Source organism: Elephantulus edwardii, unplaced genomic scaffold (assembly GCF_000299155.1).
Source record: "Elephantulus edwardii isolate Elephantulus edwardi_28Jun2011 unplaced genomic scaffold, EleEdw1.0 scaffold00096, whole genome shotgun sequence".
NCBI classification, from domain to species: Eukaryota; Metazoa; Chordata; class Mammalia; order Macroscelidea; family Macroscelididae; genus Elephantulus; species Elephantulus edwardii.
Genome location: NW_006399846.1, coordinates 5136755 through 5163661, shown reverse-complemented (window position 1 = coordinate 5163661; position 26907 = coordinate 5136755). Strand labels below are relative to the sequence as shown.

Here is a 26907-nt window from a genome sequence, read left to right as displayed (position 1 = left end):
GGGGCGGGGGACCGCGTTTGAAGTTAGGTCGGGCCAGCTGCTGTTCTCCTTAATAACAAGAAGGGAAGGGAAGGGAGGGAGGGAGGAGGAGGAGGAGGGGAGGAGGAACCCGAGAGGGGAGCGAGGCGAGAGGGAGGAGAACTAACTGCCTAGCTCGCTTGCGTCACTGCCTCGGAGTGCAGAGAGGAGAGCGAGCTGGAGCGAGAGACAAGTTTGAAGGGGAGGGCAGGCAGAGTTCAGCAGCCCCCGGGCTTCGCTTCTCCCACTGCCTATCCCTCTCCTCTCTTCATCCCTAGCTCCTCTCTTTACTCCTGATTTTCTCCCGAAAACTCTTCTCTTTTGCCAAAGGAAGGAGATAAGGGGAACCCCCTTCCCTTCCCCCTCTCCAAAAAAGGGGGAAAAAATCCCCAAACTTTTCCAGTCGGGAGAGGACGAGTGCGGCCCGGCTCGCCATGGAGCTGCTGTGCTGTGAGGTGGACCCGGTCCGCAGGGCCGTGCAGGACCCCAACCTGCTCTACGACGACCGCATTTTGCAGAACTTGCTCAGCATCGAGGAGCGCTACCTTCCACAGTGCTCCTACTTCAAGTGTGTGCAGAAGGACATCCAGCCCTACATGCGGAGGATGGTGGCCACCTGGATGCTCGAGGTAGGGCTGTGGGCGACGCTTTCTAGGAATTGTACCCCTACCCTGACTCACAGCCCCCCATTCAGGGACCCCATAAATGAGATAGGGCAGCCTCTGCACCCGCCTTCCCGATCCGGGGCGCGAGACCACCCCAGCCCTTTGGCAGGACGCGTGGCTTCCTCGCGGTTCCTTGCAGGATGCAAGATTAGCTTGGGGGAGGGGAGAAGAGGGGTGAGGAAAATCTGGGAGAAACGAGGCTGTCCCGGGCGGGGGTGGGGAGCATCCCGCGCGCGGGGTGCAGCATGTGGCTTCCTCTTCCTCCACCCCCATCCCGAGCTGCCTTTTGCGAAGCCGCGACTGCTTTCCGTGCGGGGAGGGCAGTCAGAGCGCGACTTCGGGACCTTCAATAGAAAGCAGGCCCCCCCAAAATGCCAAAGCATGCGCACCCTAGACTCAGGTCCTCGCATGTGGTCGAGACTCCGCGTTGGCACTTAAGGGGAGGGGGAAGGGAGGCGGGAGGAGGAGAGAAACCGGGAATTCAGGAGCCCCGGAAGTTCCATTGAAAAACGTGTGTTTTAGGGGAACCCAAAAGAACCACTTCTTTATCCTTGCTCCAAATCTTTGCCGAGCAGGCTGTGTGCCCACGTATGCACAGCTCTGGACCTGCCGTGGTTTCGCCATGTTGCTTTGCAAAAACTCCGCTTGGAAGGGCTGGAAACGTCGCTCGCTCCCCCTTGAACCCCATTATCCCTGCCACCCCACTTCGAATCTTGCCCTCTCCCCCGACACACACCCCACAAAGGTCACTTACAGTTGGACTTTCCAGCTTCCTCGCTGCGGAGAGCTGGGTGGGGTAGGGAGGGGGGAGGAGGTATGTGGGGGAGAAGACATAGGGGTGCCCCTAAATGAGAGGTCAGGCCCCCGCAAGCCTCATTCTGGAGGCTCCCCACCCCTGTCCTGTGCCCAGCTCGTCCCCATGTCCCTGGTGTCTGCCCCTGTGGGCCGCAGCCGGACACTCCGCCGCAGCCTAGCACCCCTTCAAGTTTCCCCCCGGGATCCAGAGCCCCTGGGGGCGAGATACAGACCTTTCCAGCACCCGAAACCTCCGTTCCGGGCAGCCTGGATCCTCCTCGGGGTTTTCACGCCAAAAGGGTTTTGCTATGATATTTCCTCGATTTTTAATTATTTTTTGAAGCCGTCCCCCCTCGCACCGACTCCAGCTGCCGAAGCTGGGCGCGCTTCCTCCTCGCCTCCCTCCCCTCTCTCTTCCCCACCTCTCCCCACCCTTTTTCCCATTTGCGGCGCCTGGGCCCCAGGGACCCCCCCGGATATTTTTTCCAATTGTCGGGAATGATAGAGCAGGGTCTGAGGCACCGAATGGGACCAAACTGGAGACCCCCAGAGGCTCCAGAATATTTTTATTGATTTTTTGAAAAGATGACGAAATCCAAAAAAAGAGAGTGAGCGAAGAAGTGAGCGGCGAAGGGGAGCGTCGTGCCGCCGCTGCTGCGCAATGCACGGACACCCCCCCCACACTTTGGAGCTTTTTAATTCACACTCTTATTAAGCCTCCGGAAAAATACCCGAACTTGGATGAGTAATTTAGATTTACTCCACTTTTCTCATCTTTATTCTTATCGCATGGGTTTTATTTATTTTGTTCCCCTCCCCCTCCTTACAAAAAGGAAATAATTTTTGTTTCCAGAGGTGGTTTCTTAATTCTCTTTTCTCTCCCCCGCACTATTTTCTCCCCTTCCTCAATCCTTCCCTATTCCATCGTAGGTCTGTGAGGAACAGAAGTGTGAAGAAGAGGTCTTCCCTCTGGCCATGAATTACCTGGATCGCTTCTTGGCTGGGGTCCCAACCCCGAAGTCCCATCTGCAGCTCCTTGGGGCTGTCTGCATGTTTCTGGCCTCCAAGCTCAAAGAGACCATCCCTCTGACTGCGGAGAAACTCTGCATTTACACCGACAACTCTGTCAGTCCCCAGGAGCTGCTGGTAATGACTGTCCCCTTCCTCTCTCCATGCCTCCCTCTAGGGTCTCTCTCCTCATGTAGTCCATCCAGAAGGTCCAGCCTTCTCCCTACACCTCCTAAAATAGAATCTCACCACTAATTCCAAATTATCCTATCACTAGAATTTTCATAGTGTGTGTGTGTGATCCTTCTGGGTGCTTGCTGGACACATTCCTAAGTACAGAAGAAGCTAAAGGGATATATAAGACCATCTAGAAGGCTTGCGTTGATGAGATTTTGTGTGTGTGTGTGTGTGTGTGTGTGTGTGTGTGTGTGTGTGTGTGTGTGAGAGAGAGAGAGAAGAATGGAACACAATGACAATTCCAATTAAACATTCCACATTCGCAGTCACTGAATTCCGAGTATGGAGCCTGACATATCACATGGCAGCAGTGGGTCATCTCACAAGGCAGCAGTAGTTTCCCATAATGGGAAAGTACTGGTGGTCTGTCCGAGAACCTGGAGTTGAAGATGCTATCTTCTGTGTACCCTCAGAGTACCTGCACCTAGTAGCTCTTCACGAAATATAAACTCATTAGCTTTTGCGCAAAGTCACAAGTTGGCAGTTTACTGAAGGAGTCTGAGTCCTGGGATCCTTCATCAGAAGGGGTTGTGACCTCTGTACAACCCTGGTGGTCCAGGCTTGCCTCTAGCTTTCTGGCAGGGAACCTTTTCCCACCAATCAGAATCACTTGCCCTTCAGCTCCAAACATGAGATACCCACACAACAGCAGCACTAGAATGGGGGAGCTAGCCTTTCTGCGGCCACCTCTTCAGCGGTCTCCACACCTTTATCTGTACTGTATAGAAAAGGGCCCCCTTCTTTTATCCCCTCCCCCTCTTAACTGGCACTGCCCGCACAAAGTCTACAGGCTTCTTGAACTGAATCCTTTGTGAGAGGCCTTTCTTTCTGAGGCTGTGCTGCCATCTAGTGGCAGACATGCGCAAGCTTGGGGGAGGAATTGCGGAGAATGTGGAGAGGGGCATGAATGACTTCACCTTTGAACTGCTGCCAGATTTCAGCTGCTTCTGGTTTGGTCCGGGAGGCCCAGAAAGGTACTTTCTTCTGGGAGATCTGCTTCCTTTAATAATGGTGCAAGACTAGAGGCTTGTATTCACATTCCCCCGTGAGAAGAAAGGGCTGGAGTTTCAAACCATCTTTGGGAGACGCTGTTTAGCAGTCTATATATAAGAGCCATTATGAGTCTATATTTAAGGGATACTCCAACTCACTGGAAAAGCTGATTATAAAGAAGTAGTAAGTTAAAATTGAGGTCTGGCTGTTTTTCTCGTGTTAATGCAAGAAAAATAATCTTCTGTCTAGTCCATTTGTTTCAACACAGTAGACTGAGGTGTCCTTCAGAAAACCCCAATATTTCCAGAACAAGCCAAGTTCACTTATCCATGCAAATAAACCAGATTTTATCCATTTCTCATCTCTTCAGCCCAGAAATCAGTATGCAGAGGTGTCTCCTGGTTCATCAATGAGGAAGCTAAAGCCAGGAACAGGGCAAGAGTGTCCCAGTTATGCCACCAACTACTCCCAACCCTAAAAAAAAAGAGATCAGTACACCACCAGTGAATTTCCTCTAACTCATAGTCAACTTCCGCTGGATTTCCTAGGTTGTAGATCTCCTCAGGAGGACTCCACTGATCTCTTGCCCTTGGAGTGCCTAGTGACTTCGAACCACCAACCTTTCTATGTAGCAGCCTGATGCTTCATATACCCCACCACCAGGGCTTCATAACATCACCAACAAGTGTAGTAAAAAGAGGATCAGGATTCTGATGCTGGCTTATTGAATGATTTTTGGCTTTAGCTAGCAGAAGGGATTTGGGGTTTTCAAGTAATAAGGGTACACTGGTGGCCTGGTCCCTCTCATTTATGAATTTGATTAGTTGAAAGGCATATTTTCCCTATTAATTGTCCATATTTGTTCCTGGCTCCAACATTTTAGCATGATTCCTCAAAAGTGTTTTAGTAGAGACTTCACTAGGTGAGCTGCTTATTGTGAGGCTCCCAAAGGAAAAGAAAAAAAAAAACCCCAAGTCTGTATTGTCCTGACTTGTACTAAGGGATTCTTTGACCTGGACCAGCCACTTAGATCTGGTTAGGGTAAGAGTCACTTCCATCTGCAAAGTAGGGTAGTAGCTGTTAATAGTTTCCAGGTCCCTAGATGGTGGTGCAAATGACAAACACCCTTTGTTGTTAACAGAGAGGTTAGAAGTTCAAGTCCATCCTGAGGCACCTTATAGTAAAACGTCTGGGAAGCTGCTTCCCAAAGACAGCACTTAAAAACCTCTACTGAGAGTAGTTCTGCTCCAACACTGTGAGGTCAGGGTTGCTTTGACGAAGCTCCTGGTTTTCTGGCGTCGTGTGTACAGAGGCCTGAGCAACATTTAGGTGAAAGGGTGCTCTGCGGCTGTGTGTCATTCCCCCCCCCCCCCTTGATTTCGGCCTGATGTTTCAAGGGGAAAGTTTTACACCACAGAGAAAATGGCACTTTCTTGGCACCCAGTGCGAGCAGGCTAATTGCTTGCCAAGGAGTTAGGTCACAGATCCTTATTTTGAGCTTTATCAATGTGAATAATTTTTCCGTGAGGATTGAAAAGACTTAACCCAGTGATAGAGACACAGTAAGTTACTACCAAAGGGACACAATGACCTTGGCAGTGTTTTAGGATAGGTGAGACTTTCTGGGTGGGCTTGAGGCAGCATTGCATGGAAGTCAGGGTTGGGTGGGAGTTGGGGGGAGGGCAGGCCAGGGGCCGCTGGAGAGGAAGTAGAAGAAAGGAGAGTCTTGGCAGCAGCTACCTGGCCTCTCATTCTTTGCAATGAAGCCTGACATTTGAAGGATAAGAACCATCAGCAGCTTCAAAGCTTTGGGGCTCCTTAATAAACAGCCTGCCTTCCGATCTCAGCAGCCTCTTAATGAGTGCCTTTAAAACGGGTCTGGATTCTAACCCCCGGGCTCAGGCACCAAGTCTGACTTTAGGTTTTAATGCTTATCTCTTGTACCTCCCCCTCCCCCCCCCAAGGAGTGGGAGCTGGTGGTGTTGGGCAAATTGAAGTGGAACCTGGCAGCTGTCACCCCCCACGACTTCATCGAGCACATCCTCCGCAAGCTGCCCCAGCCCAGCGAGAAGCTGCCGCTGATCCGCAAGCACGCACAGACCTTCATCGCTCTGTGCGCCACTGGTAGGCAGGCGGGGGTGGGAACAAGACTGGGGAGCTCAGGGCAGCGGGAGGCTTGGGTGGGGGACAGGCTGTGGGACCAAAGTGCACATATTTGTGTGTTTCTAGAAGGGTGGTCTAGAGTCTGTGCTTTCCTTCCTGGGTGGTGAGGTTTGTGTTGTGTTTTTTTTTTTTTTATCTGAATGGGTACATTCTCTTTCACTGCTGAACTCATAAATGGTTTATGAGGACAGGTGTGGTAAGGGGAAAAAAATGAGGGCCCGTTAAAGTATTCTTTATGATGTCTAAAGTGCTCTTTGAAGATTATATATACTGCTCGCTGGTTGTGTTTAAATCTTTAATCTTTTGAGGAAAAGGATGGCTCTGAGATAAGCCCAAGAGGAAACTTGGGAGGGGTGAGGGCAGATACAGGTTAAAGGAACTCCGTGAACAGAAAGGACGCTGCTGCTCCTGGTAAGGAGACGGAGGGATTCTCTTTACTGTAGGGCATTTATTACCTTCCATCCTTCGGTACAATGGTTGACTTTGGGCAAGGATTCACTTTCCGGAGGATGAGTGTTCTGAGGCCCTCGCTTTTTATGGCTGTGTTTTCATTGTAGCGTGCAGCCTTTGAAATAACATTAGCCACTTCCCACTTCTCATTCAAAGCTATCTCCCCCACTACCTCGACCCTACAAGTGGATCCATGGTTCCTATTGGCCCCTTTGTTTCCTATTTTCGTAAGAAACCAAAGGCAGTGATTTAATGTTGCCTCATGAAATTGAACCTTGGCCAGTTTCAGGGTTTTTTTCTAAGTAGTGACCATGGTGAAAACTCTTGAAACCTTCTTCACTCAAGGGAAGGAAGTTCATCTTGTCAAGAGTTCATATTTTCACAGTCAGAAATGTGGGGTAAAGAACTGACCATTTTGGAGACATCTTTCAGGGGTGGTTGAGGAGGGGGCCTCCGGCTCCAATAAATCAGGAGGAGCTGATCTATGTGGGTGGGATGCAGGGACCGTTTTACAATATCCATAATGCATGTGTCGGGATGGCTATGTACTGTCCGGTGCTATACACAGTTGAATGCTGGACTCCTGGCAGGGAGATTTAAGATTGGAAATCCTCCCAGAGACACGTAGGACGATAAGCCTGGTAGTCGACTTCTAAAAGGTCACAGTGGCACACAGGACCCCTCACAAGGTAGAATCGACTCAGCAGCAATGATCAGTGTGTGAGAGCCCTGTGTTCACGTTCAGAACCCCAGATGTTACTCCTTATCGCTGCCCGACCTTGGGCTAAATGTTGCCCCACTTTGAAACGTCAGCTTCTTCATCTGTAGAACACACCTATTGATAGGCAATCCAAGAGCCTTTTCTGGGTGGTTGGGGAAATATCAGTTGGCACGAGAGGTTGTGCCTGGACGTTCTTTGTGTGACAGACAGGCCGTGGCACTAATTATAGAAATGGCACCAGCCCCCAGTTCTGATGGTCTGTGTCCAGCCAACATTTATTACCTGATTCTTCAGCCTCCTTAGCCCTCAGCAGCCCTCCGGTGCTCTGCAGACGCTGGCCTGCGTAGGATTCCAAACCTTTCACATTTGATATGGGAACAGGTGTCCCACATGGTGACTGTTTTTTGTCTTGCCCTTCCTGGCCCGACGTGGGCCTCACAGTCTGCGTCTGCCCCTGCCCCTGCCCCTTGGAGGGAGCGTTAGCTGTCCTTCCTGCAGTCCTGGGGGCCTTCTTCAGAGCACTGGGGAACCTTGGCCGCCTTTAGACTATGACCATTCTTTTGCTTCCTCCCCTTCTCCTGCTGTCTGACCTGGGTCCTAGAGGTCATGGCCTCATTGACTTGTCATTTTATCTCCCAGACCCTGCTGTCCCTTCCCTCTCTGTTGTCCTGATTTCACTGTGGAGGAGAGGTTAGCCATTCCTTGGGCTCTGACCCTAGGATAGCTGACCCCCGATCCTAAGCTCTGCCATTGCCCAGCTGTTGATAACCAAGGTTCTGCTTTGACCTTGTCTCTTTTGAGTGACAGGTCTGTTGGGAGGAGATGTCTGACAGCCCCTCCTTTCTTTCTGCTTTCCTTTTGGGGTGGTGGGGAGTGGAATTCCCCAAGCACAGGCAGCTTCTAGGTTCTCTAAGGGCTCATTTTATAAAGTTGGAGGGCCCATCCCCCACAGCTAGCCTTCTTGCCCAGATCCTTGGGGGTGGCTGCCAACTTTGGGGCCAGAGTAGGGAGCCTGGGATTCAGGGACTGAGGACAGAGGTCTAAGGGAGGCAGAGAATGTCACAAAGATGCATGACTGCTGTTAAGGGCTTTGCATGCAGGGAAAGAAGCCACCTCTAGCCAAAGGGAAGTGACGCACCTCATATGATGGGACCAGCTGAAGCCGAGGGAGGGTCTTAGAGGTTTCCTGGGTCTGGGATGCCTATAATTGGCCTCACTTTCACTGCTCTGCTTGCAGTTGTTTGAGTGAGGCACATTCTGTGTAGGTTACAGCAGCCAGCGACAGCAGAAAAGCACAGGGCTGCCATTCTTGGAGGAAACCCAGCCACGAAGATGAGTCTGTGTTTGGGGGTCCGTGGTCTGGAGGGCAGCAGTGTTGAGGACTATCCCTGCAGGTAGCAGGCACAGAGTGGTCGAGGGAGAAATGGGAGATATGTGCGTTCTCCATGCAGTCCATCATCTCCCTCCCTGGCCTTGGAACCCCTTCCCCTGGACAATATGCTGGAGCTCTGGGGTGGGGGCCACCTGCCCCAGTTTTTTTGAGCCAGCAGAGGTGCAGAAGATGGTAGCAAGCCCCCAGGCTGTGGCTAGTTTATGGGAAAATGCTGGTTGTGAAAGAGCTGGCAGTGGTTCTGCAGCCTGTGGAGAGTGTATGTGTGTGTGAAAGGGGAAGAGAGAACACAGAGAGGGGTGCAGGAAGGGGAGCGGAGCATCCATCCTTCATCGGACTTTGGGGTGAGGGGGCGGCAAGGCTGAGAGGCATACGTCTTCCCTTCCCTACCTGGCCTGAAATGGCCTCTGAAGAAGACACTGCATTCCTGGTCAGTCCTCAGTGGAGACTTTGGGGAAGAGACCTTCAGAACCACCATTCAGAACCACTAGTGGTGGTTCTGATGTTTAAGCCCCCAGGTCCCCAGAGGGGAGAGAAGACCACTGGCGTTGTCATGGTTCTTCACTCATGATACCATGTGCAACAGATCATTCCAGTTAGTCTGCAGGAGCCAGAGGTGTAGAGTTGAGCTTGATTGGGGTAGGGTTGGTGCTTCACTTCTCTCCCATGGCACGCCACAGCCCCTAGGTTTACACTAGGATCTAATGTGGCCTCATTGTCCCAAGACACTAGTGCTATGCCCATGAGTCACCCCCCATCCCAGGCTTCCCCATCTCAAGGCCAGAACTCCATTAATATTCTCCCTTGATGGTAATACTCCATTTTGCTTTCCTGTCTCCTGAGTTTGCCATGTGTCTCACCTAAAGGTGTTTCATTGGTTTCCATCCCCAAGTTATGGCGAGGCAGTGGTGGTCCGAGGAGAGTGGAGGGCTTGGCCCTTGATCCGGAATAAGAGGTGCTACCTCCCCAGCTGAGAGGTCATGGGACTGACAGGAAGTGGTGTGCTGAACCAGAGTCTCGGTTCTTCTGTCAGGGCCGTGTGGGGACAGGCAGTGGGAGGCTGCCTATCTCACTTCCCATCTGGCTGTGAGATGAATGAATAGCAAGCTGCTTTCTCCCCTCCTCCATCCACCTATGCCTTTGGAATTAAAGTGTCATTAGCTGGTCATGGCAGTCCTGCCTTGAGAGGACAGGGTGTGCTGAACCTATTCTGGGGGTGGCAGATGAGGTGTGTGCAGCCACCAAGGAGGTTGACGTCATTCAGGAGCCAATGAGAGCCCTGGGTTCTGGCCTTTCACATTCCACCTGGCTGCAGGTTGGAGGTGGGGGCACGGTGGGGGAAATGCCTGGTGAGGGCTTCCCCGTTCTCACCATGCTTTAGAATAAGCATATCCAGCCCCCTAGCGGCGAGTGAGAGCAAAGCGGCCATGCTTTTCCTTCAAGGCCTCTTTAGCCAAAATAATTAGGGCTAAGCCTGCTGGGCAGAGAGCTTTGTAATCCGTGGTTTTAAAGGTCTTTAACTCAGAACTCTTTCTTCAGTGAAATCATGCCCAGAAGTGCAGTTACAGAGTTGAACGTGGAGGGTTGCTGCTCATCCTTGCCTGTGGCGAGGGCCTCTGGCCTCCTGGGAGGCAGAGCTGCCTATAAGGGTGGGCACACAGCTGCTTGGTGCTTGGCAAGGATGATGACTCATGACTTTAGACTCCCAAGCCAGGGATTTTTCTTACAGGCTTTTCTTCCACTTGTGATCTCAGTAGTATACGGTAGGTTTAAGGAATTATTTAGTGTCTAAAAAATTATAAAGCATGTTTTATCAGGAGCCTAGAATTCAGATTTACCCTCCCAGCTGGCACTCATAGTGAGTGGCATAGGACCTGTCACCTAGTGCCTTAGGATTTCATGCATTCACCTGTAAAAGGAAGTGTCTGAGCCAGGTGGATTGTGGCAATGCTGCACCTCAGTGAGCACCACTCGATGATGCCTTCAGTCTCTGAGGTGTGCCTGTGTCCCCGGCTGCTCACATATTCCTGGACTCTGGGTGGGGAAGTAAGACGCTAGGGTTGTCTGTCTCACATTGTGTTCATGTGGGTGCCCTCTCACTCCTGACAAAACAGCAGGCGGCTTTGGGGACTCGATGAGGTCATTTCTGGGACACACACAGCTGGTTAGTGAGATTCTGCAGGAAGCACAGAGCCCTATTCTTCCCGGCCTCGGCATGCCTGGATGTTCTTGGCGCCTGCCTGCAACCATGGGATCCCCTCACCCTCCCAATGATGAGGAGACTCCCCGGTGGTCACACTGACCATTGCCATTCCCTAGGAAGTTCCAGTAGAGACAGTGGGGGCTGAGAAAGTTCACCTAGAGCCTGGCACTGGGCTTTGATTTTACACAGATTCTTTTAGAACCACCCAGTGAGGTACATTGCAATCCTTATTTGCAGATAAGCAAAGAGAGCCTCAGAGAGGTCTGGTAACTTCCCTGTTGTCACACAGCAAGTGTGGTGGGCCGGAGGTTCAGTCCTTGTCTAGAACGACAGCGTCTCCTTCTGTGGGAGGTGAGCCCAAATCTTGGGCAACTGGGACAGTCAGCTCCTTCGTGACCAGGTGTGCTGGTCAGATCCCTGGGTGCAGCGGGCTGGAGGACACCCACTCCTGTGTCTCCAGGGAGATGGAGACGGGTTGTCATTTGGATCCTAGCTTCTGTCTTGATCAAGGCATAGGCTGCACATAGTTGGGGGTTTTGCCTTCATTGCTCCCAGATGCATGTAGTGCACGTCTCTTGCTCCTGTTCCACAGTCAGAGTGTAAGGTTTTCAAGAAAGGGCTGAGTGGTGTTTTCCCAGGAGTTAGGCAGGGGGCAAATTGGAGGCAGTACAAGGACATGACCCTTTAGATGTTTCATTTTTGTGCTTTTTTCAGTCCTTCCCCCCTCAGCCCGCAGAGTTGAGAGTGCTCAGGTTCCTGATACCACCTAGAGTGCTACTCTCAGGAGAGGGAGTGCTGGGTGCAAGTAATGTGGAGAGTGCCTCTTCCTTGATCTTCTCTTTCGGGGGCTGCTGTTACTCTCATTCCTGAGCCGCCCCCTTACCCCCCATCAGAGCAAATTAGGACTAAAAGGCACCTGAGAGATTGACCTTTTAGAACCTTTGACTTCCAACTAGCTAAGGAAGAAATACATTTTATATAATGACTCAGGATACACTGGGTGCCTTAGAACTGATACAAAAGTTTCTTGAAACATTTTTTCTTAGTATACTCATACAATACTTTTGGATATATTTTATCCTATTCTTTGCAATAGTAAGAAGTCAAATGCTGGTCACGACCCACAAATGAATCCCATAGCCTACTAAGAGCTACAAATAGAACTCTGGAAAATACTGATCTTGCTCAACCATTATCATAGACAAAGCAGAGTCCAGAGGCTTGAGGAAGTTGCCCTGATGGTTGAGAAAACCAGGGGAGAGTGGAACAGGTGGGCTCGGGGCTAGAGGACTGTGGGGCGGGGGCTTTCTGCTGCAGGGGGCCTGAAGGGTCCCTCTCCTTGTCTGCCGGTGTGAGACCTGTTAGCCTGTGCCCTTCTGTGGACAACAGCTGCAGCCATGCTCCTGCATGCAGTGCTCCCCAGTTATGTAGGGCCGGGAACAGTGTCCCCAAAATGCAGAACTGCCCTCTGCATTTTCCTAGTGAAGAGAGAACTGATCCCTGATGTAACTTTAACCCCTGCCTTCAGCACTTCCCAGACCCCAGGTCAGCCCACATGCTCTCCTGAACATAGGAGTTGGTAACGAAGGTACCAGGACTGCAAGGATGGGCCTGTTCGAGGACTGCAGCCTGGTCTGAGGCCTGGGGCAGAGGGGAGGGAGAGCCAGGGATGCTCTCCTGCCCCTTCCCTGCCAGATGCTTCCACCCAGGGCCTCCATGGGCCCAGGGCCATGAGCTGGCTGCCTCGCTTACATTATGAATATCACAGAGGGGAGCTAACGAGGTTATTGGGCAGAGAAACACTCTCATGTGGCCCCATGTGGAAGCCGACCTACAGCAGAGCAGGAGGAAGGCTGGCTTGTCACACTGTCTCCAGGAAGAGAGAAGGCACAGGAGGGCCCAGTGGACAGCAGGCTTTTAGGGAGACACTGTAATATTCATCCCTCAAGAGGTAGATGTGGTGTGTGTGCTCAGGAAAGACACCAGAGAAAGCAATCCAAGGAGGAAAAGAAATCCGAGGAGCGGGGCCACCAGGCATGTTCTGCCTTCATGAGAATCTGCTGCAGCAGGAGTGCGGCCCCCATGTGCTTCAACTGGGAAGACGAGATCGCCATGCAAGACACTTCTATAAACCTTGTTACGATAGGACATTGGTTAGGAAGGAAGGGAAAGTCTAGAGTGAACTGGTTTTGTAGATTTACTTTAGTGTTTTTGGAAACTTGCAGTGTGGCCCACATCTTCCTTGTATACCACACAAACACACACACTTCCAAGCTCTGTCCAGTAAAATCATTGAGGTAAGGGGAAACCAAGGAGGTCCAAGTGCTGCAGTGATTAAATGCTTGGCTGATAACCAAAAGGTGGTTGGTTTGAAACCATCCAGCAGCTCCACAGGAGAAAGCCCTGGCGATCTATTTCCAATCTGACCTTCCATAAAGAACAGAGCTTAAAAAAAATCCTCCAGGGCCATGCTACTGTGTTGTATGACGTCACTCTGAGTCAAAAATAGATTGAACAGCACCAAACAACAAGTGTGAAACGAGAGTGAGATCCAAGAGTGACTTGCCTCTTACTAGGTTTCACTAGAATGAGTGACAGCTCTAACCTTGTTAACACATCATAAGACGGGAAAACGGGAAGCCCTGTTGGCACGTTGATTAAACAATAGCCTGAGAACCTAAAGGCCAGGGATTTGAACCCGCCACTGCCCGGCAGGACACAGATGTGGTAGTCTGCTACTGTAAGGCTTTGGGCAGCTCTGCTTTGTCTTTTAGGGTTGCTGTGAGTTAAAATCAGCTCTGTAGCAGTAGGGGTTTTGCACTGTTATTTTCTAAGGACAACTTAAAACCTGTTTCCTCACCTAAAACAAGGGTAATAATAATTGTGTGCAGTTTCTAGACTTCCTGTGTAGTTAGTGGGATAGAGGGCGGATCACAGACTGCACATGCTGGTATCAGGATTAAGGTCTGGGTGTCTGACTTCCCGTGATGGAGGAAAAAAAGTTGGATGGTGGTCAGTCAGCCAACTTAGGGGACCACTCAGTAGGTGAGGTGTTTGCACCCCATCTTTTGCTCTTGGAGGAATGGAAGTGAAGAAGGTTTGGGGGTTCCTCAACTTTGGTCTCACTTGCTCTTCTCTAAAACATGACTCTTTTTGCTGTTAAGAAATGGGTCATGAGTCGTAAAATGTAGAGCAAGTCAATAGTGGTGAGCACGTGATGTGTCACCTTTGGTGACTGATTAAGTTCTGCCCAACGGTCCTCGTGTGCTTGGAAGAAGTTAGGAATTGTGTGATCGTCAACCCTTTACATCATTGTTTCTCTCACTTTATCCCCTACTCCCGCTTTTTTTTTTTTTTCCTTTTTAATAAAATAGTATCTCTAAGTTTTGGACCAGATTCCGCCCCCAAGGCTGTGGCAGGATCTCTTCTGGATTTTCATTCTTCATAAAATCTTGCCTGATAACCCCCTCACCTGCCAGTAACTTTTTCCCCCCCACACACAGCTTCTGGGTCACTTGGATGACACAAAAGGATGTCTTACTGCATGCTGGTCTTGGCAGCCTCCGCTCTTTGCTGCCCCTTAGGGAATCCATGCCTCTCCCCTCACCTGCCTCATCAGAGTCCAGATCAGCACCTTGAACCTGCTCGCCCACACAAGATAGTGAGATGGACTGTGGAGATTGGAGGATGCACGGGTTCTGTGTGAACTCGCTATGTGCCTTTCTGTACACCTGCATTAGCCACCGAGATCCCAAGCCGGTTCCCTTCCGGTGGGTTCTGCCTCAGGTGTTAGCAGAAAGGAGTTGGACTTTGTGGCCTTTAATGTTCATGGGAGCAGATTGTCAGTCCTTTCTTCCTTGGTACCACTGCACAGGCTTAAACCGCCAAGCTGTAGGTTGATAGTTGAACGCTAATCATCCGCACTACCCGGGGTGGTCACAAGGAGGATAACTGGGTGATCCTGTGATAAATACATGATGACTGTTTGTGAATCAAGGACAGACTTGGGGTGAGGGGTAAGGGGCATTCAGCACAGCCGTCCCCCTGCCCTCCTGTTATGGTGAGTATTTGCAGACTTAGGGAACTTTGGGAACCAAATGCTTCCCACCTGCTGACCTACTCCCCTCTTTTTTCACAGACTTTAAGTTTGCCATGTACCCGCCGTCGATGATAGCAACTGGAAGTGTGGGTGCGGCCATCTGTGGGCTCCAGCAGGATGACGACGTGAGCTCACTCACTTTCGATGCCCTGACAGATCTGCTGGCCAAGATCACAAACACCGATGTGGTAGGTGGCCAACGCCAGGCCCTTCTTTTCCTCAGCTGCAAACCCACTGCCATGCATTCAGTTCCAGCTCATAGTAACCCTGTGGGACAGAGTAGAACTGCCACATAAGGTTTCCAGAGGCTAAAGGTTTATAGACGCATCGGCCAGTTTCTCCCAAGAAGCAGCTGGTGGGTTTGAACCATTGCCCTTTTGGTTTGCAGCCCAGTATTTACACCACTGCGCTACCATGACTTCTTGCGCAGAGGACATAGTTGTTTGATTGTGATGCATGAGGCTCATATTTTTGAGGAAGGGGGTGTCCTATCTTCAAAGATGAACATCCACAGTAGTCCTAAACGGAACAGGTGAGACCTCGTCTTAGGTTTTTAAAAGCTGGCGCGTCATGAAATTCAACCAGGAACTGAGCAAGCAGATAGGAGAAGAGAGGGAAGGGTGTTTACTAATTTTTCTGTGTGGCATGGGCTTCCCAGTGGGCCTGAATTGCTGCTTCACTTCCATTTATGTACACGCTGTCAGGCTGCCTCTCCTCCAGTGTGGAGCCTGAGACAGTGCTGCGTGCTTGCACTCACAGGCAAGGCCACCAGGCCCCTGGAGGAGAAGGAGAGACAATTAGAACAGGGAGTCTGCTGCCTTAGAGATATCTGGCCTTGGGCAAATCTCTCAAACCCTCCTGTTCTTCTCTTTCATTTTGTGTTGTAATGGATTAAAAGCACTTTTAAAAGATTAAAGTGCTATACGAATTTCATGAAACTATTATTAGCTGGAGATTTTTTCCATTCTGTGTGCCCCGTGGACAGCCCAGAGGCAGTTCCCTTCTGGTTGCTAGAATCTGAAGCTCATTAGAAGAAAGGTTTTGAGACAGGCCAGAGAAGGCTCTGAATTCAGCTGGTAGAAAAGTACAGAGCCAGCCAGCATGGTGCCCTGAGCTCAGCGTGGTGGTGCTATGAGCTCAGTCGTGGAGTCACTATATTTTCACGCAGGAGGCCCAGAGAACTGAAGTCACCAGCCAGGGGGTGGTTAGAGGGCAGTGCTGGGGCTAGAACCCTGACTTCCAGCTGGTAAGTTTTATACTCCATCCAGGCTGCCGTTGCTTGGACCTTATTGTTTGAAAAAGGCCTTTGCTTTAAAGGCAGCTGGAAAGAAGGGGTGTCGGCTTGGAGGCCCTCCCGAGTCACCATGGTGAGGCCCAAGAATGCAGGGAACTTCTTGATGATACCCTCTGGACATTCCAGGAGGATTTAGAATGCCCTAATGTGGGAATATATTGAGTGAAGGGATAATGAGGTGAAGCCTCAGTGGGCCATAGGCTGCCTCTCCTTGCTTTCTCACCACCCCCCTGGGTATTTGGTGTTGAGATTTGTTTCCAGCACAAGGAGAGGCTGCAGGGAAGTGTTTAGGGCCTCATTAAATAAATCCCAAATCCAGGGCCTCCTTTATCACACTTTAGCCTTAAAAGTTTGTGTGTTCTTTTTTTTTAAATAATGATGGCCCCCAAACTTACCCTTTTAAAGTAGGGGCTCCCAGATGCAGATTGAAAAGACCTCTTCAAGTGCAGCATGAAAACTACTTTTCTGATCCTCCTGAGAAAAATCATGGGCAGAACTCAATATTTATAGAATGTAATCTACCTCCCCCCCCCCCAAATATCTCCTATTAAGGCAGCTTTCCAAACAGGCCTCCCAGTCGGATGAAGGCTGGCCCCTCCTTTACCCCCAGAGACAAAAATGTCAGTGACAGGGCTTTGACCCAAGCTTCGTGACCTCTTCTGATATTCATGGCCTGCTCTGATTGGTTTTTGCACCTCCCCTTGTGTGGTGACCAGCCTTCTCTCAGGTTTTTCTAAGGGTGCCTCTTACTGATTTCAGATGCACAGAGGTCACTTGGGGGCAAACTTCGGAGACTCTAGGAATGTGCCTTACTTCCAAGACCACGAACCAGAATGCCAGCTCTTCCTAGACAAGCTGTGTGTCCTTTTCAGAGACTGTAGCCAATCCATTCAAGACAGCTGTGAGAGGAAAGTAAACAGACTGGGAAGCCATTTCTCCCACTCGGCACTTCAGCTATAGAGTTGCACCTGGTTTCTGTAATGGGCCTGGGCTGTGTTTCTTAAGTGTCTGGGAGGCACACACTAACTCAAAAAGGTTGGAGGTTCAAGTCTGCCCAGGAGTGCCTCACAAAAAAAGGTCTGGTGATCTGCTCCTAAAATTTAAGTCATCGAAAACCTTGTAGAGCATAGTTCTGTCTGACATATAAGGGGTTTCGTGAGTTGGATATAATGACAACTGGTGTTTCCTAACTGGAGTCTGTACATGCCTTCTGCCAGCGATGAGACTACTTAGTCAAATGGCAACTCCATGCCACTTTTTCTGGCAAAATTTGAGACCTCCATAAAGGATCTCTGCTGGTTTAGTGGCAAGGAATTGCTCTACCAACTCAAAAGCAGGCAGTTAAAATCCACCAACTGTTTTATGGGGGAAAGATTGTCAGTCCACAGCCCCACCCTTGCCTCTCTATGTGATTTAATTGCCTCTGAAAACTCACTGGAGGGTCAGCTTTAAGTCAGTTCTGACTTGACAGTATACAACAACATAAGGTCCAAGCTTACCTTTGGCATCCTCAGATTTTCTCAAAGGTATTTATTCCCTCTGGACTTTTTTTTTTTAATGGGATGGTTTGAGAAGTACTAACCTAGGTTGTTAAACTTCCCAAATATTAAAGTTCTTTCTGTCCATCAGCTGTGAGAAGTAAAGTTTAGAGTGAAACGAATGACAAGAACAAGAATTCAGAATGCATTAGCACTTAGAGGGAGGTGAGTTGTGTGCTGCGTGGCACTTCCTGAAGAAGTGGTGGATTTCCATTTATTCCTGGAAGTACTGATGGCTCATTTCCTGCAGAATGCCTTGTTGAGAGGTTCCCAGCTGAGCAAGGCATGGTCTGTGTGTACCACAGTAAAGCTTTGCCAAGCTAGAACAGAATGCATGGAAAATAGAAGATGAAGTCCCTGCCTTAGTGATCGTAGAGAAAGTCAAGATCAAAAAATCTATAAAACCATAGCAAACCTGTTTTAAGATCGCACATGAACAAAGAGCATACACTTGACAACATAGCATGAACTATAAGTGTCAGAGAGACGCAATCAGAAGGAAGGCATTTCTTGAAGACTTACTATAAAATGGCAGATCTTCCAACAGAGTAGATTTTGCAATAAAAAGTGTCCTCCAGGCTGGTCTGTGAAGTGCCCAGAGCTTCATGTTGAGCTCTCCCAGGGAGAAGTCACATGCTCAGACCACATTTTGCCCATCGGCTCCGTCCCCATCATGTACTGACAGACTCATAAAACACTCATCGCTCCATCCACCCTGAATCCCTGGGGTTGTCTTCTAGGCTCCTCTGAACACCACGATTTTGCCATTCCCTCAAGCTCAAAATGTCCCAGTCACTGTGGGCGACAGGTTTCTGGATTGTTGGGTATCAGGGTGCTGAAGGAGGGTCCCTGGATCTGAGTGCTGCGTCTGTCTCCCTGGTTCATTGGTCAGTAGCAGATAGCTCTGTCAGGAGGGAGCTATGCGGCTCTGAGAATGCTGGTCTTGGTTGCTCCTTTGGTTGCCAAAATAAACCGGAACGCTTCATTCCAAAGAGAAAGCTGAGTGAGAAGCCTGACAGTTTTACAGGGAATAAAAGTCTCAGAGGGTGGTATATTTTAAGTACTTTTTTCCTTCCAATCATGAGTGTTGCTAAAAACAGAGGCTAGCCAGTTCTGGCTTACGGTGGGGGACTTCTACCGGGGCTTCCGTTGCCAGGGGTACATGTGAGAGAAGGGATCGGTTCCCGGCAGACCTGTCCAGGCCTCCCCAGACAGCGTGGAGGTTCCTCTTCCGTCCCGCAGCACTTTGTGCATGCCTCTGTGCCAGCATTTATCTCACTGTTTACTTGTCTATAGAACCCCTTGAATAGGACCCAACTGGCAGAGGCATGGGAGAATGATGCTGAGAAGAGGGAGGGAGGGGAGGAAGGAAGGAATGAACGAAGGACAAAGGGCGGTCAGATGGATCTCAAGGGTGTCTCCATTTCTTCGGATCCTCTTGCGTTTTAGAAGGCCTTGTGTTTTTTAGCGTTAATGTTAATAAAACCTGCGAAAGCCAGAACCTGTGTAAGGGGGAGACAAGTCAAAAACAGGAGACATTTTTCCATTCAAACAAGCCATCAGGTGTGGTAAGACTTCATCTCTTAGAGGTAGGATACTTTGGAGACCTAGAGAAACAAGGCCGTCCTGTCAAAGTTTTGGCCCTCGAAGATTTTCACTGTGTATTTGAAGGCTCACTTAGGTTGAAACGCGGAACATAGCCCGGGTTCTATCTTAAGAGCAGTAGGTAGACAGCTCCAGTGGTGCAGTCTGTGAAAAGCCGTGCTCCTGACTAACCCTTTGGGGTGTGCATCTCCGGCAATTTGAATCCACCAGAACGGGCCTTGAGATAGAGACGGTTGTCTCCTTTCACAGTGATTTATTTACAGCCTCAGAAGTTTGGAGGAACACTGTGAGTCAGTACCAGCTCTATAACTCAGACACTAGAGGGTTTGAGTTGAGTTTATCTTCGAGGAAGGCATGCTGTTAGCACAGTAGTTAAAGTACTCTACTGCTAACCCAAAGGTTTAGGGTTTAAAATCCACCAGAGAGTAGGCGGCATTCTGCTTCCCTAAAGATTGAAAGCCTGGGAAACCATAGAGGGGGATAGTTTCATGGGATCGCTGCAAATCAGAATCAACTTGATGACTTTCGAGTTTTTTTTAGGTTTTGAGGTTGGGTTTTTTTTTTTGTTAGAAGAAGTCATGATTTGAACAAAACACTTTCACTTATTTGCTTCCAATTTAAAAAAATACACATTTTAGGCTTACAGGCTATAAAGATGGAATTAGGCCAGGTGAAATGACTGGAAGAAATGAAATAGAAACAAATACATAGATTCTCCCTCTCCTTTTTTTGTTAATTTTTTTTTAAATAGCATTTAGTTTATTACAAAAACTTAGTATTGGCTTCCCATATTTTCCCCCTTCTGTTTTTATCATAATTATGTTATCATCTAGATGAGCGTTTTTTGTTAATTTTTGTGATTCATATACACTGTTTCAGCCAGCCCTTCATTTACATTTTGTTCCCTTTTTTCCTCTCTTATTAAATCATCCCACCAACTACTTTGTGTAAGTATGTAAACCAGCTACTTCAGCTTCATAAGTTCTTAACATCTAGTCATCTTAACCTGTTCTCCATTTGAGTTAAATAAAATAAAAATCTGTCCCATTTTAAATATCCCCCAAGAATATTCCACGAGGTCTTTTCCTTAGGGACATGCTGGCATTTTAGCATTTTGATGCTCCATTCATTATTAAAAGCCAATTAGGAGTGCAGTGTTAGAAGTCACAATTTTTATTGGCTACGTGCAATCCATAGGGGCCCACTGTGATGTTTTTGTCCGTAGAGAAAAGCACCAGGCCCCCCATGCGTCCACACACCCTGCTCTAAAGGCACCTCCATAACTGATGCTATGTTTTGTAGAACTATAAGCCCTGTGGTCAAGAACCTTTGAAGAGTTGCTGGAAGGGAAGCTGGGGGTGGGGAGGTGGATGGAATAGATTTGGGGGCTGATGCCTCCCTCTCCTGCCTCATTTTTTCAGTGGGTCTCATTCTGTATGCAAGGAAATAAGCCAAAGAGCCTGTGAAGAAAGGAAGAATGAGATAGTTTCCTAAGTTGTCTCTGCCTGAGTTGGCCGCGGGTCTGGGGTTCATTCAGGCCTTTATTCTCCCGTTGAGTGCAGTGCGTGTGTGGTGACAATGGAGTGATGCAGTTACACTGAGGGCTAATGGTAGGAGTTCCGTCAGCCCATTCATGGAGGCAGAGGAGGGTGCAGGGCTCGGAGCCTGAGCCAGCAAGCAGAGGAAGTCAGAGGCCCGTGTAACGAGCTGGAGATCACAAACACTGCTGTCAGGGCTCGGAGGCTAGGGGGGTGGACAGGGGCAGCAGGCGAGGGGGGGCCCGGGGAGGGGGCCTATCATCCTAGAAGTTGGAGGTTTGCCCGACCTCCAGCGCTGTGGAGTGCCACCTGTCCGGGCTGACAGACGAGCATTATGGCTTTCCTTTTAATCAGCTTAATTTGGGGCATCTTAACACAATGGCTGGTGCTTTTGGAGGCTGCCGGAAAGCAGAGGTCCCCGAGCCGCTGCACTTTACATGCACGTAGCATCTTTTCATTGGAGGCGCCAGGCATTTTTTTTCTGGCCACTGGGGCTGGCTCCTTTCCTTAGAGCTGCTTTGCCCTATATGTCTCTACTTAGAGCCCGGAAGGGACTGAGTTGTGTGGGGAGAGTTCAGCTCTGAACGAGGTATAAATGGCACAGCTAGCTGCCGCACTTCTCCGGCTTCAGTGCCCTCCCTTGTAAATGAACACAGTTAGCTATTTCCTCTCCAAAGGCCCCACTGACCGGCCCCTCAGTTTGACCACTCTGTGATTATTTGTGTTGTCTTTAATGCTGCTCCCTATTGTGAAGGACTGTGACCCCCACTATTGCAGCTTTGCCTCTTCTCATCAGGCTCTTTAACTCCTCTCCCCTTCGATTTTCTTCTCCCAGCTCGACCCCCACGGTGTCCCTTTCTCAGAGGCATGCCGTAATAGCCTGGCTCGATTTGAGGTGGAGTCTTCTTCCTCCCCGTCCATCCCATGCAGTTTTGAGAATTAGGAGGTCCTGGGACAAGGATAGAACTATGTGGTTGGTTTCACTTAGTAGCAGGCACACCCACACATTTTTACTTCACTGTCTCACAGAACATGGGTATGCTTTGAGGGAAACCTAGAATAGTACTAAACGGGTGTTAATCTGTCTCAAGGAAGAGGACATGTTGGAAGACCTCGCCACCACATTAAGTAAAATGTTCTGCTCATTCCTGGTGTACCACACGCTCCTGCCTCAAGGTACTTGGGCTCCACAAGATATTCAGGGGTTAATTTTTTGGGAGGCGTTCTAAGGCACCTCTGGGCAGCCGTCAGACCACCAGCTTTTTAGTTCTCAGCGGAGCACGTTAACCGTGCACATCTAAGAACTCCACATTGAGTTTATCTAGGAAAATCCATTGCCATGGAGTGGATGCCAACCCATGATTGAGTTTCTGAGGCTAAATTTTAATGGGAGGACACTGTTTTTGTTTTGTCCCATGGCGTCACTGGTTTATTCAAATTGCCTACCTTTTGGTTCGCAGTTCAATACGTAACCCACTATCTCACCACAAGTCCTTAAATTGAGATTGTTATTATGTACCATCGAGTCAGAGCTGGCTCATAGCTTGACAGTGGCAGTAAATCTCGCTGGAGGAGACTGCCTATCTTTTTTCTGTGTGCCAGTTGGTGAAATTGACTAATGTTTCTTTGAGTTGGCAGTATAACTCCTTACCATGTTAAATATGTTAGCTTCTGACCCCCAAGAAAGGTGACTGGAAGCAAATATTTTTTCATCATTTTTGGATTCTAGATGGTAGTTCCCCTCTAACCTTCATCTTTGATGCCGCTGTTCTTCACCTTGAGTAGTTCAATCCAGCTCTATTTTTGATATTTGGAAAATAAAGATAATGAGTTTGTGCTTGGCATACAGTCTTTAGGCAAGTGAGGGAAAATTTTGATAAAAATAAAAGGAGGGACATGTAAAATTGATGAGGGCTGAGGAGATGCAGTGTGATACGGCTTACACATATGTATATGCTATTTAATGAAGTGCAGAAAAATTTTACAAGGGGGAGAGGTAACATGTTGCCTACTAAGAGCAGTTTCTTTAGTTTGAACCCTACTTGGGAATGTGGCCCATGGTCCCTTCCTGGTGATACCATGACTTGGTCGTTACATTCCACATCATCCAACTAACAGATGCTTCTGCCTGAAGTAAACACAGTCTGAATTTTCCCCACCAAATATAGACTAATACCAGGGCAATGCTGTACATTCTTGCTTGTTCCCAAACTGAATAATTCCAATGCTTAGAATTCTGTAAACATGCAGTGTTGCATTTTTACCAGAAGTGCCAAAAAACCAAACTGGTTGCCATCAAGTCACTTCATACTCTTAGTGACGCCTCGTGTGACAGGCCAGAACTGTGCAGTAGGATTTTTCTTGGCTGTAAACTTTACAGACTGGAGCTTTGGTTTTGTTTTGTTTGTTTTTGTTTGTTTGTTTGTTTTTTATGTGTGTACCGTCAAATTGGATCTGACTGGTACAGGAGGCGATTGTTCCTCCTTCTTCAGCAGAGCATCTGGTGGATTTGAACCATGCACCTCTGGGATCAGACTGGAGCTTTGGTACCTGAGTGGTGTGGTGCTGTGCTGCCAGCTCAGAGGAACCCAATTTGACTTCGCCATCCACTAGCTACAATGCAGGAGAAAGATGAGCAATCTCGTCCTGTGCAGTTTGCTGCCTCTGAAAACCCTCTGAAGGGTCAGCTGTGTGTCCGTGCTGACATGATGGCACATTGACGACAATCTTTATGGAAGTAGAGCCCCATGCCTGTCTTTGGTAGTACCAGTAGATGGGTTGAGACCACAGGTCCATCAGTGGGTAGCTGAGTCCAAACCATTTGCACCACCCATGGAACCTTAAGAGAATTCAGAATAGAACAGCTCCTTACCGTGATCAAGTCAATTTTGTGGAAATGCCTTGTTTTACAGAAGAGGGTTCTCTTGGATGTAATCTTCAGGGAAGCAGATCTATAGGCCTTTCTCCCATGATGGGTTTGAACCGCCAACTGCAGGTTAGTTGTGTTGTACTTCTGAATCCTAGGGATGCTATGACAGAGTGTAGAACTGCCCTATAGGCTGTGATCATCATGGAAGTGGGTTACCAGGTCTTTCTTCTCACAAAACTATTGGTAGTTTGGAACCATCAACCTTTGTGTTTGCAGTGAGCCCTTCATCCTTGTTTGACTTGGCTCTTCTTAGTCCATACAGACCATTTGTGTTACCTGCTAAATAAGGAATCCAGGAGTTAAAAAATAAAAATCCACAAAACCAACAAACTACAACACATACACATTTTATGTGAGAAACCATAAATTTTAGCCCATTCCTTTCTTTCTTGCCTATTCCTTTGACGCTGAATTTGTTTACTGCTGTAGCATCTTTTCACTGTCACCTAACTTTTCCCTGCTGGTTGATTCACTGAATACCAGGCAGTGCTAAGTCCCTGCTTCAGTAGATTATATTTGGCCCGTGCACTCAAGCTCGCACATGCTGTAAATCACCTGGGGTCCTGCTGAAAATGCACGTCCTGATTAGACTAAGCTTAAAGGCTCAGTCTCTCTCTCTCACAAGCTCCCAGGTGGTGCTGATGCTGTTGGCCCACTGAGCCCTCCTTTGTTATATGTGGAAGGCAGTATACTGTCAGAATGCATCTCCCTTACCTCACACTTATTTGTATTCCCTCTCCTCATTTATGTAGCTAGGGCTGCAAGGACCAAGTTATGGGGAAGATGGAGGAAGACCGCATCAGGTCACCAAAAGAAGGGCGACTTCATCAATTAGAACTGCCAAACCATATCTTTATGGAGCTGCTAAACCACTGAGAAACTCAGCAATCACAGCCAGCATTCCTCTCTGCCTTGTGTTTGTTACTGCAAGTAAACATTGTAAAAATTGTGCAGAACAGGTGACCTCATTCACAGGGAGTTAGGCTGCGCCTCACTAGAAAGCTGTTCCCCTCACTGGAAAGCTGTTCCTCTCTGGTGTCTTGTACGGCCTCAGAAACCTGCTGGAAGGTCAAGTACGAATTGGTTCAGACTCCACATTAATGAGTTTGAATTTTTTAGATTTTTTTAAATCAGCTAGTCCGTTACCATTTATGGTAAAATGTTGAGTCACTAAGTGAGGAATCGGGTGCTGCTGGAAGACTCTGAACTGATAATGTGAGGCTTGCATTGAGTGTATGTGCATCATACAAGTCTCTGTAGGCTGCTCATCTTGCTAACCGCTGTGGTTTGGGCTATTCTCCCTTCTAGGATTGTCTCAAAGCCTGCCAGGAGCAGATTGAGGCAGTGCTTCTCAACAGCCTGCAGCAATTCCGTCAAGACCAGCGAGACAGCGGCAAGGTGGAAGATGAACTGGATCAAGCCGCCACTCCTACAGACGTGCGGGATATTGACCTGTGAGGATGCCAGACGGCCCTGGGGGAGAGACGCGGTCATAATCTTCTCTCTCCTTCCCTCTGGTTGTATTTTGTTCTTTGTGTTTTAGGATGAAACTTAAAAAAAAAAATTCTCCCCCCATTTAGATGGTATTTAAACATCTTTTAGAAGTGAGAGAAAAGGGTTCTATAATAACAGGATAATAAAAAGCATTTGGTGCCTATTTCAAGTACAACAGAAGGGAATCCCTTATATATGCGAGCAATTACTATTTGATTGTGTAAATGTAATAGTAAAATGCTTTCAGGAAAGCCTGCAGAGTAGCTAGAGAAATTGTACGCCTGCAATATGGGAACAAATAGAAGAGACCTTTTTTTTTCATGTTATGAACTAGTGCATTATACACCCCTTTTAGTATAATTTCAAGGAACTGTGTATGCCATTTATGGCTTGATTGGATTGCAAAGCAATGAACTCAAGAAGGAATTAGACAAAGAGGGACATGATGGGGAGGGAGCGTAAAACAATTGCTCAACATGATTGAACCATTTTGGATGTAGAAGTGCCTTTGTTCCTAGCCACCTGTTGTAAGTCCAAAGTGTTGGATCTCTGTGTACTCTTGCTGTCAACAGTAGCTGCTACCTAAAAAAAAATGCTTTATTTTGCCAGTTGAACATAGGTGGTTGGCTGGTTTCCAAATTTTAAGATTTCTTGACATCCTGCTTCTTCTTCCAAATATGGTTCATTGCAGACACCACCATATTTTTATCTGATGGGGGAACCTAGCTTTGGGCCATAATAAAAAATTCATAAGAAAGGAGGCAGCCAAGGGTGGGATCTAGAATGCAATCTTTTTATTATTTTTGTTTTTATGAGGATCGTGTGACCTTGGCATCCCTTACTAGGAAAATCTAATTTTTGGTGCTGATTGACATGTCTGGACAACAGTTTTAGCATTGTTATAAACCATTCCATTCGAAAAGCACTTTGAAAAATTGTTCCCACGGGATAAATGGGATGGTTTATGCAAATCATGCTGAATCAACTCCTCCCCATCTTCTTCTGCCTCTTCCCCTCTTCTCCCAGTCTGGGCTACTATTCACTTCTGGTATCTGACATTTTCTGGAACCTAATTCTGGAATCCCTGCCAGAACGCAAGAGGCACTCCTTTCCACTGACATTCCCATCACAACATTCCTCACAAAAGGCTAAAAGCAAAGATCTCTTCCCATTTTGATGTTCTAGAAGGATCTTCATTCCCTGTATCCTGCTTTAGACATGGAAAGAAAAAGTATTGTTGGTGCAAAAGACAAACAGCTGAACATCAGGTGTGGCATTCTGTTCCCTTTTCTATTTTTCTGTTAATTTTATTATAAAGGCATATTCAGTGTACTTGAATTTTTCCCCCTTCTCCACTTCTTGGAGACATTCAGTTAGCAAAGAGGTTGGAGCAAAAACAACATTGTGTTTGTTTTATTTTCAAGTTTTGCACAGTTGAAATTTCCAGGTAATGAAGCTATTTGTTAAAATTTTTGCCTTTTAAAGAAAAATCAGAACAGGGCTACATTGAAGAATTAAACCAATTCTGCCTTGTTTTGTAGTATGAGGGTTGAAGATGGAAGAAATTGTAAGGGTCTCTTATTTGCATTTTATTTTATTTTGTTCCGTTTTTGTTTAGTTTTGATTTTTCTTTCTTTTCCTTTTTTTTTTTTTGCGCTGCTACAAAGCTAAGATTCCTCCTTATTCACATTAACAGTACCTAGCTGTAATGTTCACAGAGTGTGCTGCTATTTTATAAACATTTTTATAATATATTATTTTACTGCT

General features: G+C 48.1%; 1 protein-coding gene across 1 annotated transcript; it reads left to right on the top strand.

Moving 5' to 3' along the window:
* Positions 1-211: 211 nt before the first annotated feature.
* Positions 212-26109, top strand: CCND2 (cyclin D2). The gene is made up of 5 exons (XM_006891299.1): positions 212-647; positions 2409-2624; positions 5681-5840; positions 14782-14930; positions 24955-26109. Exons 1-5 carry the CDS (start codon positions 453-455, stop codon positions 25102-25104), a joined length of 870 nt encoding a protein of 289 aa, XP_006891361.1. The 5' UTR covers positions 212-452; the 3' UTR covers positions 25105-26109.
* The last annotated feature ends 798 nt before the right edge of the window (positions 26110-26907 follow it).

What these genes read in the sequence shown, in the direction of transcription:
- CCND2 (XM_006891299.1), top strand. Translation starts at nt 453, where the DNA reads ATGGAGCTGCTGTGCTGTGAGGTGGACCCGGTCCGCAGGGCCGTGCAG. An exon ending in CATCGCTCTGTGCGCCACTG is followed by an intron (nt 5,841 to 14,781) that starts GTAGGCAGGCGG and finishes CTTTTTTCACAG; the next exon opens with ACTTTAAGTTTGCCATGTAC. An exon ending in AGATCACAAACACCGATGTG is followed by an intron (nt 14,931 to 24,954) that starts GTAGGTGGCCAA and finishes TCTCCCTTCTAG; the next exon opens with GATTGTCTCAAAGCCTGCCA.